At 52.7% G+C, this 11,732-nt stretch overlaps 1 protein-coding gene across 1 annotated transcript; it reads left to right on the plus strand.

Moving 5' to 3' along the window:
• The first annotated feature begins 1,348 nt into the window (after positions 1 to 1,348).
• LOC100868929 (uncharacterized) lies at positions 1,349 to 8,734 on the plus strand. The gene is made up of 2 exons (XM_031918015.2): positions 1,349 to 2,306; positions 7,854 to 8,734. Exons 1-2 carry the CDS (start codon positions 1,349 to 1,351, stop codon positions 8,732 to 8,734), a joined length of 1,839 nt encoding a protein of 612 aa, XP_031773875.2.
• Positions 8,735 to 11,732: the final 2,998 nt, after the last annotated feature.

The following is an 11,732-nucleotide window of genomic DNA, read 5'->3' on the forward strand; positions in this document are numbered from 1 at the left end:
ATCTTAACTTTTATAAGGCGCCTATCGAGCTTGCCAAGATCGTCGATCGAAAAACCCAGCAACGTTTCACGATCGTCAATATATATATATATACATATCTAGCGTGCAACTCCTCCACACATCCTCGTTGAACGATGGCAACGTGCGTGGAGGGAAAAGCGAGGAACGGTGGCGGTGGTGGTTAAATCAAAGACAAACCACTTTAGCCGGTCCGGATCCGAGGGAGTGGGGTGAGAGAGTGGGGCCGGATAGAAAGCTGGCGCGGAGAGAGAGAGAGAGAGAGAGAGGGAGAGGGAGGAAAGGTAGGACTCCGCTGTGTGTACATACCCGAGTATCTGGCGAAAGCTCGCTCGTGGGGCCGCGAAACGTCTGCACGCGGTGCTCCCCGATTTCGTGTTCGTGCTCTCGTCCATTCACTCTCCGGCTGTCTGGGTGGATCGCGCGCGTGCCTTGGCGATCGTGTGAGTGATCGTTGGCGCGGGCGTCGGCCAACACGGACGCGGTGGACACGATCGCGGCACGGACGTCGGGGGTAGAGCACGTGTGTGCGCGCAACCCCCTGCACTGTGCACGCCCCCTCGCCGGTCACGGAACACTGTGGCGAGCAGGCAGGGGTTGGACACGCCCATCCGGGGCGGAACAACCACCCCACCAAGACGGGGTACGCCGGTACGCCCGACCACGTCTCCTACGACGGCTCCTCGGCTACTAATAATACGCCGATATACCACCTATTCAAGCCACCATGGCTCTACGTGGAGGTCCCTACGAGGCCAGCTTTCACGGGACGCGCGCCGCTTCTCACTCGCCAAAGACACTGCTAATCGCGCGCCCGACCACGCTCTGATCGCCAACCGAGGCGATTCCCTGCGATTCTTCCTCGTCCCGCGGTTCGGTGGTGATTCGACGTTCGGTACGGTTCGGTTCGAGAGATCGAAGAAATTGAAGATCGAAATCTCGTAGTCTCGTAGTAGAAGGAACATTGCGGTGTTCTTTTCGCCTCCTCTTGTTCTTCGGGAAGAGGATAGAAGAGGATAGAAGAATAGTGCGGCATGGGAGGGAAATTCAGTGGTGAAATTGATGTGATCGGGGGGAGGGGAATGTGAGTGATGTCTCGCCGGTGAGTCGAGGTGCGCCGATCGTTGTTTCCCGTTGTTTGTTCGAGGATCCCACGCACGGAGCGAGGATAGGTCTCTCGGTGGTAAGTCTCGCCGTCTCGCGAGCAAAGAGAGCAGCGACGTAACAGTAACGTTAGCAGTAGCTCGTCCTCGTCGTGGAAGAAGAGAAAGGAGGATGGAGGATCGAGAGGCGAGGAGGTAAAGGAGGGAAGGAATAACCTGGAAGGGTTATGTGGAGGATGCAGGAGGGCAGGACCGTGTCGCCTCTAGGGCCGGTCGTTCTACCGCGGGAGGAAGCGGATATGCGTGCGGGGTTGTCGCTGCCGCCTCAAGAAAGGAGGCACGTGTTGCTCCACGTACGGGCCGCCGATCCTTTTGTCCGCTACGAGAACGGGCGCCAGCGCTCGCCCTCGCCGACCTCGCCGATCCTTCGCCCGGTCGACAACGAGGCAGCTTTCCACGACTCGATGGAAAGTTCGGTGCGCTCCTCGAAGAGGATAGAGGACACCGAGGAGGCCGAGGAGGAGGAGGAGGAGGAGGAGCAGGAGGACGAGGAGGAGGAGGAGGAGGACGGGGACCGGGAGGAGAGGAGCGCGAGGAGGAGCAGGAACGTGGCCGAGGACGAAGAGGACGAGGAGGAGCAGGAGGAGGAGGAGGAGGAGGAGGTGCATCCGGGAGATCGGGAGGACGGAGGTTACCAGGAGGACGAGGAGGTCGAGGTGGACGTTTGTCGGGACGAGGTGGACGAGAGCAACCCGAGCAGCCCCGTCGACTTGACCGCCCCTTCGTCGAGGGGCGGCGGCGGCGGGCCCGATCAGTTCCTTAACCCGTTCGCCGCTCGGGGCGTGCACCCTTTCTCGTGTGTTCAAAGCGGTGAACAGACCGCTACTGCCCACGGCACACCTGTGTACATATCCGCGCAAGCCGCCGCCGCAGCCGCCGCCGCCGCCGCCGCCGCAGCCGCGTCGACCGTGATGACCGTCTGCACTTCCGGGAACGCGGCACGCACGACCGGCACCTCGACCGGCGGCGGCATCACTACGACCGCGAGCACTGTGCAAGCGAACAAACGGTGTCTCGCGTTCTCGGTCGAGAATATATTGGATCCGAACAAGTTCACCGGCGGAAGGGTGGTTCACAGCCGCGTCCAGCATCGGCGACATCGGCGGGCCGACAGCGTGCACGAAGGTGATTACTATTACCTCAAGTTTCCATTCTGTCTCGATAGTGGACTTGGATCGATACACTGTGCTGGAAACGATCGTTTTTTATACACGGGATGTATACGGGATCCTTATCGTTTTCTTACGGAGAAGAAACGTTGATCCCAAAAAATTTTTACGATATTTCACGAAGGAGAATATTATTTATTTTTAACGCGTTTAATTTTTCGAACGGCGAGCAATAATTTTTGATAGAAGAGATATATAGAATCTCGATATACTTGTATACATTGACGATCGGTATTATTATAATTGAGCAACGAGTGTATATTTACCTTGCTGGTGAACGGACGACCGCGATAAATTTACGAATATTTACATTTTCGACAGACGGGATCCGAGCGTCGCTCAGTTAGAAACACGGTTTCGCTACATCATCCTCGGTTATAAATTCGATGGAACGAACGTGGCCGATTAATCCGCGGTTAAGGATCGTATTCGCATTGAGGAGCGAATTCGCGCAAAGCCTCCTCCTAATCTCCACCGACGTTTCGTTTCCCCACACGAAACATCAGCTCGCATGTTTATTGCTTCCTCCTTGCTCGCGCTTCGTCCTCGTAATCGTCCTCCACCGAAACACAACATCGTACGTCAACATCTTTTTCTTTTTCTTTTCTTTTCTTTTCTTCTTTTTTTTTTTTTTTTTTTCCATCGAGGAAACATATGGTCCTCGTCTCCCCTCCCTCCCCAGATCCCACTCCGTGATCTTGAACGTGGATTTTTTTCTCCCGTCCCCATGCAGCGCATCTCATCTCCTCCCCCCCTTATTCGACGCCTCTTCCTCGTTTCTAAGTTTAGACAAGATGGAAGGATGGCCCTGTTCCCCGCGCGTCGTGCAATTTCGACCGTTTCAGAGTTATTTGCGTGTTGCCGGGGATTCCGACAAAAGTGATGATGTAGACGCTTTACCGGGAACAAGGGTTGAAGCAGAAGAACGGTCGAAAATGTCGCCGTTAATGCTGCTCTCTTCCAACGCCATTCGTTCCGTCGTGATCCGTTTAAACCGCGTCTCACGTTTTAATCGACGTTTCCCGACGCCCGACGCAACGACAACGATGACGATGCTCGACAGATTCTCTCTTAGGTTAAGACTCCTTCGAGTTATTTACTCGAACACATTTGACTGAATTTATACAATTAAGGGGTGAAAAGGATTAACGATTCATTCGACGAAGATGATTCGGAAAGAAAAACAAAAACATCGCCCCTGATTCCCCTCTGATTCGATGTGATCCTTTTCAATTTTACGGATTAACGATTTCAAGTAACAAAGTTGAAACATCCACTCTTTGATTATATATATAAAGTTTTTTGAAGAAAATCGAAAATCGAAAATTATTATTCGTTACGAATACCTCACCCGACATTTCGAGCGAGAAGATTCAACCCGTTTATTAAATTCTTCGTTCGCGAGCAGCCTGGTAATAATCGAACGAGTCGTCTGGCGTGGAAAGCTTATCCGCTCCCGATAATGTCGATGATCGAATCCTCCGCGCGCGCGCGCGCTCACGAGGATCCCAATTTCACAGTTGACTTTCGAATTTAATGGAGTCTGGCGGACAGATAAGAAGGAAGAGAATCCCTGGCTCCGATAACGGAGCGTGGGCGGAGGAATCGAGTCCGACGAAGGGGGTGAAACGGGCCAAGAGGAAAAGAGACCAAGGTTGTAGGGGGTGGTGTAGGGGGACGCAGAGAGAGGGGGGGGCAGCTCGCGAGGGCGGCCTGTCGGAGCGTGACAAATTGCTCCGCTAATCTGCGTTAACCAGTCCTTGAACCCCATCATTATCGTCCCTTTATCCCGGTACGGGACGCTGGCTGCAAACGAAATCAACCGACGCTGTCAACCGATGGATGGATAGATATCCGTCCGTCCTCCATCTTGCGCGAAATCACTCGGAGAAAAAAGACACTTATTACGGCCTATAATAACGGACGGATGGACGAATTCCATTCTTGGGAACGAGAGAAATATTGGGGGTGGGGGGGGGGCGAAACTTGTCGAAGCGAAAGAAGAGAGGCGAGATCGCAACATAGAGATGGTGTGGTTTGCAAAATTATTAATAGAAAAGTGAAAGTTTGGATAGATGGATGGAGTGAAAGTAAGCGCGGAGAGAAGAGCGGCGGAGGATCGATGGAGAGGCGATGAAATCGGGATTACGACGATTCTCGGCCCATCCATCTTGCAGGGTGGTCAGGAATACCCATTAAAAGTGCATCAGAGGCAGCCGGCCGATCGGTTGAAATCCGTTTCGACCTCGGCCCTCTCATCCCCGGCACCCCCGCTGCAAATCCGGCGACGGAATAATATCGCCGGTTGTTATGATAATCGCGCAGCATCGCGGCGTATCGCGTCGCATCGCGCCAAGCCGCCCAGAAAATTGGCTCTTCTGCATCATAATGACTTCTCCCTCGTCGCCGCGCTTCCCCTTCTACCCCGCTTCTCTCCCCCTTTTTGCACACGCCACCGATTCTCCGAACGTTCACCCCCTCCCCCTTCTCCTCCCCCCCCTTCGCGACTCGAAATCTCGATCTCCGGATTTTCCGCTAGATTTTCTGGAAAAATATCCGTAATCACCGCTCGGACGTTGGACGTCCAAGTATCAGTCGAACGAGCTCCTTTTCCTGCTGGCTGTGTTTTTCTTATCGGGGTGGGGGGGGCGGGGTTGCCCCGATCGTATCGTTTCGAGGGAACGATTCTATGCGACGTGGACCGACCCCTCATTCGGGTTTCGAAAACGCGATCTTCTGGAGAACGCGAGAAAATTTGTGGAAAACGCGCGCGAGGGACGATTCTTTGCGAGAGAAGCAGTTGAGTGGAAAAGAGAGGAATTAAAATTTGTTCGAACGAGATCTTTTACTCGACGAATAATAATCGTACCGCAGGACAGGAATATATGTTATAATAGATAAGAGGAAGAGTTTCGAAATTAGGAAGGATTTAATTGTTTGTACTGGTGCAACAAGCCGGATGATTAAACTGTGTTTAGATCGGCCGATGGTAAAAGCAATTTTGAACCCTAGTTTATTGGATCAATCATCGTCCCACCGATATTTCCTCCCCACAGATTTTAGACACGTGGCCATATGTGTTCCTGTAAACCTATGGGTTTATCCTTTATGAAGAGGAGCGGAGAACCTGGTCAGGCTAAGAACCTGATTATTCGACACTTGCCTATAATATCTATAATTGGCCGCCCGCTCGTAAAACAAACGGACCGCTGTTAAATCTCTCTGATCGATCGTGATCAACCTCGCCTCGCCGTTTATCTTCCTTCCGTTATTGCTCTGGCACGCGAAATTTCACACTGTTCCTAATATTCCCGCCGCCCATTAACGTTTCTAGGCTTCGATCCAACGTCGCCGTCTCGCGACGCTTCGTCAACGTCATCATCGGGTGAGAGGGGGAGGGGGAGCGAAGGGTAAAGAGGTGATCTGCCTATTCCCAAGTCGCGATACCCGTTCTCATTGTGCTTAATGAGGAAAACCGAAATAAGTGTTCCTGACTGTGTGCTCCCATCCCCCTCGTGCCCTCTTACACTACCCCCTGGGGACCTTACCCCCCTTACCGCCGTATATATCGATTCTCCCCAGCGATCGTGCCTAATGAAGAAGATTTAAACGAGATAAACGCGATAACAGGGTTGCATCGTCGAGCCTAATTGCCCAAAAACGCCTCGCGATCCTTCCCAACTGTTCCCAAAAATTTATCCCGAATCATCGAAATTCGATTGGAAAATTGTTGCGCGATCCGATTCTCGTCACAGCGTGTCGAATGATCGAAAAGCGATCCGCGTCGAACGAGGTCGAAAACGAAACGATGATGGAAGAAGATAGAAGAAGATATCGTTTAATTAGAAACGATTAAAGGATTTCGGGGGTGGGAATATCTCCGATATTCGTGAAAGAAAAAAAAAAAAAAAAAAAGAAACGGGCGGCAACGGCTCCGGTTGGAAAATGGAGAACCGGAGGAACAATATAAATTACGCGATTCAATTAGAGGCCGATCAATCGGCGCAACGCCTGTACGATGGCAAAAAAGAAGGAGGGGGGTGGAGAGGTGAAGGGAGGAAGGATGTAGCCTGCGGGCCACGGTGTGGAGTTGAAAGATACGAGGGCCGGTGGCGGAAAATAGGCAAAGAAAGAGGAAGCTGTGGAAGAGGGGGGCAGAGAGAGAGAGAGAGAGAGAGAGGCGGTCGGCGGCGGCCTGTACGACGGCCTGCAAGAACGATCGCGCGTTAACGAGATACAAATCCCATTACGACGTAAACCTTCTCGATCCGTCGCCCCCTACGGACTTCCAACCCCCAGGCACGGTGCTAGGCTACGGGCTATGGGCCACGAGCCACGCCAATTCGGATGAGCCGTTCCACCGTCTCTCTCCATCTCTCCATTTCTCCATTCCCCCCCTCCTCTTTCTCCTTTCCTCTCCAGCTGTCTTCTCCTCTCTCTTCAACCGCCCGTCCGTCTCTTTCAATCTCTCTCTCTCTCTCTCTCTCTCTCTCTCTCTCTCTCTCTCTCTCTCTCTCTTTCCGTCTCTCTGGTTTTATCCGGAAACCTATCCCCACCCCCTCCCACAGGGGCGCCCCCAGCCTCCACGGACCAGAGCCAGGGAATATCTGTCCCCGGGACATCTGCGTGCTGATTGAATCTCCAATCTCCTCTCTCATTGAGCGAACGATTGGCCGCTCTCTTTCTCTTTCCCTCTGATTCCGGCCGACCGGCTGCCCGCTTATTACTCTCTCCTTTTCCATCTGATTCGCGCGTTTCAACCGCGCGTTTGTCGGATCCCGGAGATCCGGAATCCCAGGAATACGTCTTCCACGTCGAGATAGATGCGAGAGAGATTTTCGCGAATGGATACGTTGCGACGTCGTCGGGTGCATCCAATCGTCGGATCGACGAGGAACAACGAGGGGGGGAATTATAATTAGATAGAATCGTAGATAAACAGATGGTAGACGAATCTACCTAGGTTGGAGCATAGTCGTCAAGTATTAAGTTGGTTCGAGAAATATATTCTTTTTTTTCTTTTCACACCAAAACGGAGAGAAATGAAATTAAACGTGGCTCGCGAAACGAACTTTTCGACGCGGCCCCTCGTTAAAACTGATTGCCCCCGTGGAACCGCCGACAAGCGCGTTTTTCGAGTGCGCCGTTGTTGATGGGATAAGAGGGTCGAGTCGGCGGAGTCCCGTTCCTCGCCTATTTTCCGCCCCGATAAATGGAGATGATCTCTTTTTCATTTTCCCTGGTGTAATGCGGTATCGAGTTCGCGCCTGGTCTTCCGCGCGGAGGATCGGGCGTGGAACAACGGGCGGGATCGCGTTACCGCTTTGTCACCAGGGTAAACCGACACCCGGCTGCCAATCTCGCCCCACCGGTGTAATCAATTTTCCTCGCGCAACACCGTATCGCTTTCCTTGCCCACCACCCTCCCCCACCGTCTTCTCAACCTCGACTTCTTCTTCTTCTTTCCCCGCGTCTAATCCACTCGCGCGATTGCTGTTTTCAGATGGTGACTCGCGGGGCGAGTTCGCCTGCGGGAGCGGCCAGGAGGACGAGGAGGGCACGCCCGAGGCGGGGATGGAGGAGATGGACGAGGAGGCGGACGAGGAGGAGGAGGACGAGGACGTGGAGATGAGGGTGGCCGATCAAGAGTCCTCGAACGCCGGCCGGGACGGGAGCGGGGCGGCGGCGGCGGCGAGCAACAACGCGTCCTCGCCCAGCTGCAAGAAGAGGCAATCCTCCTCCTCCTCCTCCTCCTCGTCGAGCGGCGTCCAGGCTCAAGGTTGCCAGGGTCAGGGGAACCAGGGCAGCCAGAACGGGACCGGCGGGGGGAGCGGTGGGACGGGCGGCAAGCCGAGGAGGGCCAGGACGGCGTTCACCTACGAGCAACTGGTCGCCCTCGAGAACAAGTTCAAGACGACGAGGTACCTCTCCGTGTGCGAGCGGCTGAACCTTGCCCTCTCCCTCTCGTTGACCGAGACCCAGGTGAAGATCTGGTTCCAGAACAGGCGCACCAAGTGGAAGAAGCAGAACCCGGGCCTGGACGTGAACAGCCCGACCGTCCCGACCACCCCGCCGCATCCGCCGCCTTACGCGCCCGCCTTCCTCTTCGCCGCCCATCCTCACCAGCACCCCCTCCCCCACTCGCACACGCACCCCCACCCACACACCCACGTCCACCATCCGGCCCCCGTGCCGCCGCCGCCACCCCCCGGCTATTATCACCCGGCAGCGCCGCCTTATCCGCCTACGGGGCCGACCTTCTTCGGCCATCACCTGCCCGCAACCCCCGCCACCGCGTCCGGCCCACCGCCCACCTCCACGCCATCCTCCACGGGCCTTGCCCTCCCCACCCACCCGCACCCGCACACGCATCCGCACGCGTAGCGAACTCGACGATCGGTCGCGCGGACCTCCTCCTCCCCCTTCCCTCATCGCCCCCCTCGAGCCAGGCCGAGAAGCGAGGAGAAGTGAACCGATCGAGCGAGCGGCAGGTGCGGCGGGCGGCGATCTCGCGCATCAATCATATCGGGTGGATGTTATATTGTTGTACAGTGTGCTGCTACTTTCGAGAATGAGAGCGTTCCGCGTGAGTGAGTTTTATCATATGATTGTTCGAGGCGATGATGTGCGTGTGAGGGGTGGGTGGATGGAATCGGGTCGGAGGAAGGAATCGGGTGGTTTTTTTTTTCTTTTTTTTTTTTTTTTCAAACTCCTGTCCCTGTCCCCGTCTTCGAAGTCTTCGAAGCGAGGGTGAAAAAGTGGTTCAACTTCGAGTGACGGTGAGCCGCTACTCGTCCGTAAAGCGGTGAACGGAAGGAAATGATATTAGGGATGATTATTTCGATTATTGGCGATATGTAACACTTTTTTGTAATAACATTTTTTGTTACTCGGTATAAATAAGGGAAAAAGTTGTTGTAACGTAACGAGACTTGGGATTGAACGTTCGACGTTCGATATTCGTGAATAAAAGAAAATCCTGGTCGAACGCTTCGATCGAGGGGGGGGGGGGGGAGGACAGGCGCGTAAAAAAAAAGAAAGAAGAAGAAAAAGTAAAAAAAGGAAACCAAGTATGTAAGATGATGTACAATAGGCTTGATCGTTAAGCGATCAAGCGTCAAGGTGTCTTTCCGTGGACCCCGATATCGCGTATAGCTTCGTTATTTGTAGATACACACACACACACACACGCACACATACACTTACGTTGTCCTCCTCAATGTCGAATATCAATACGTCGAGATCCACGTAAGGAATTACCTCCTTGTAATTGTAAATAGCGGCAGTAACACTATTCCGTTCTTCACGAGCATGCACTTCCATCTCGAAGGAAGGAAAGCGAGCGGCGCATCTCGAGCCATCCATTGGACATCTCGAATAATCTCCGTCGACCGGATCCGTTTCGTCCATCCACTTTGTTTGATCGTCGCGCACGAGGGATGGAGTAATCGGTTTACGCGGGGGAGGAAGGCGCGGAAAACGAGGGTATCTCTTGGAGGATATTGTCGGCTCGTTTAAAATTCGCCAAACACGGGAGGAGAAGGGGAGCGGAAAGATAAATACGCGGTGATACGCGGCCGAGGAATAACAACAGGCGGTCGATTACAGCTGGCCGCTGGATAAAATCTGGATGGGTATACATATATACATCGATGGAAAAATTAAACGAACCGGCGACGACGGTTTATTCCGATGCGATATTCGCGATTATGCGCCCACACAGGGAAAACGAGCGGAGGGGGAGGAGAGAGAGTGGAAAAATCTGCGGGGTGGGTATCCATCCATACGATCGGTCACCGATTGTGAGATATCTTTTTCTTTATCCGCTTCGAGAAATTGTTCGATAAGATCAAGAGATAGAATTTTCGTATCATTTGACACAATGATATGATTTTACAGTGAAAGTTAAATCGAAATCTTTTATCTCTCCATTGTAACATATTTGACTCCACTTTCTGCCCGTTGAAAGATGGAGGATGGACCGTCTGTGTAAAAAACGGTGTAAAAACGGAAGAAGGAAGGCGTAAGAGGTGGTAAGGTGTGCGTGAGAGAAAGGGTTAGCGGAGCGGGGGTGTGTCTGTCGCGAGTGGATGAGCGAGAGAGAGAGAGAAAGGATTTAGCGAGCAAATTTTTTGTGCTGCAAAAACTGCGAAAAACTGAACCACGTCGGAACGCAGTGGAACGTTCCTGTGTAAAATAAAATACCGTACGTTACACTCGTAAGCCTTTGCCAGTAAATACACGCAGATTATCCCATACAGCATACGCGCCGGCCTCAACGAAGATCGATCAGCCCTGTGCACCCGATGCAGGTGCCGCTGCAAATCGAGCATACTTTGCGTATTATGCGTATTATTCCCGCTTCGAGTCATCGCGTGGCCCCAGCTTTTATTATTCCTTATTCATTCCGCTCCGGTGTTCATCGTTCGTCTCGAACACCACCATCCCCTTACCTTGAACAATCCATTTTCAGAAAGAAGAAGCGATTAAACGCAGTGTGCGTTTATCTTCGTTATATACCTCGCTCGAGTTTCGTTTTTCGATGCAATACGAAAAATTTAATCGATCGAAAGCGTATCGATCTCGATCTTTCAAATCTCACTTAAATATCGAGAATAGAATTATCTATCGAGCATTATATAACGAGTAAATAAATAAACACTGCAGTGTAAACGTTTCTAAGAAATCCGACACGAAACTTCACGGGCCTGGAATTCTAATTACCTCTCCCTTCAACTCTTCGACTTGTCGCCCGCTTTTTCATAATCAACCCTCCTCGTTCCAGCTACGATCGGTTTCCCGTGTGCACACGGAGTGGAAATTTTCGCAGAAGCGAAGGCAGTGGAAGAGCACGGGAAGAGCGTTAAACGAGTCGAGCCATTAGACGGCCGGATGGCGGAGGAATATTACGCGCTTTGAACGGCCAAACTCGTCCGGCCTTCCACGCACGGTTCGTGATATACAGTGGCGGCTTGTTGTCAACCCGTCCCAAAGGCAGCCACGTTCAATTGACGGAAAATCGCTCGCGCCTTGCTTTGATGCCGAAATTAGAAAGCGCGAGGCGAGGCAGGCCTGGCGATCCGAGGCAGGCGTCCGAGCCGCTGACAAAGGCCTCCTCTGGGACAATGATGGACGTTTGACGAGCAGAGATTTTTTTCCAACGCTTGAACGCGTTGATAATTCGCTTCCCTCCCTTCTCTCCTCGCCTCTTTCCTCCTTCTTTCCTCTTGTTCTCTTTTTTGTTTTTCTTTTTTTTTTTTTTTTGCAAACGCGTTTGCACAAAATTTGCGTTTCACAAATCTTGAAACGAACTCGTTAAACGTTAGGAAGGAACACGAAAACGGAATAAATATACGAATTAGGATGAAAGGAAAGAGAGAGT

The sequence above is a fragment of the Apis florea genome, unplaced genomic scaffold (genome assembly GCF_048593485.1).
Source record: "Apis florea isolate Af1SG1 unplaced genomic scaffold, ASM4859348v1 contig_2272_pilon, whole genome shotgun sequence".
In the NCBI taxonomy this organism is placed as follows: Eukaryota; Metazoa; Arthropoda; class Insecta; order Hymenoptera; family Apidae; genus Apis; species Apis florea.

What these genes read in the sequence shown, in the direction of transcription:
- LOC100868929 (XM_031918015.2), top strand. Translation starts at nt 1,349, where the DNA reads ATGTGGAGGATGCAGGAGGGCAGGACCGTGTCGCCTCTAGGGCCGGTC. An exon ending in GGCCGACAGCGTGCACGAAG is followed by an intron (nt 2,307 to 7,853) that starts GTGATTACTATT and finishes TGCTGTTTTCAG; the next exon opens with ATGGTGACTCGCGGGGCGAG.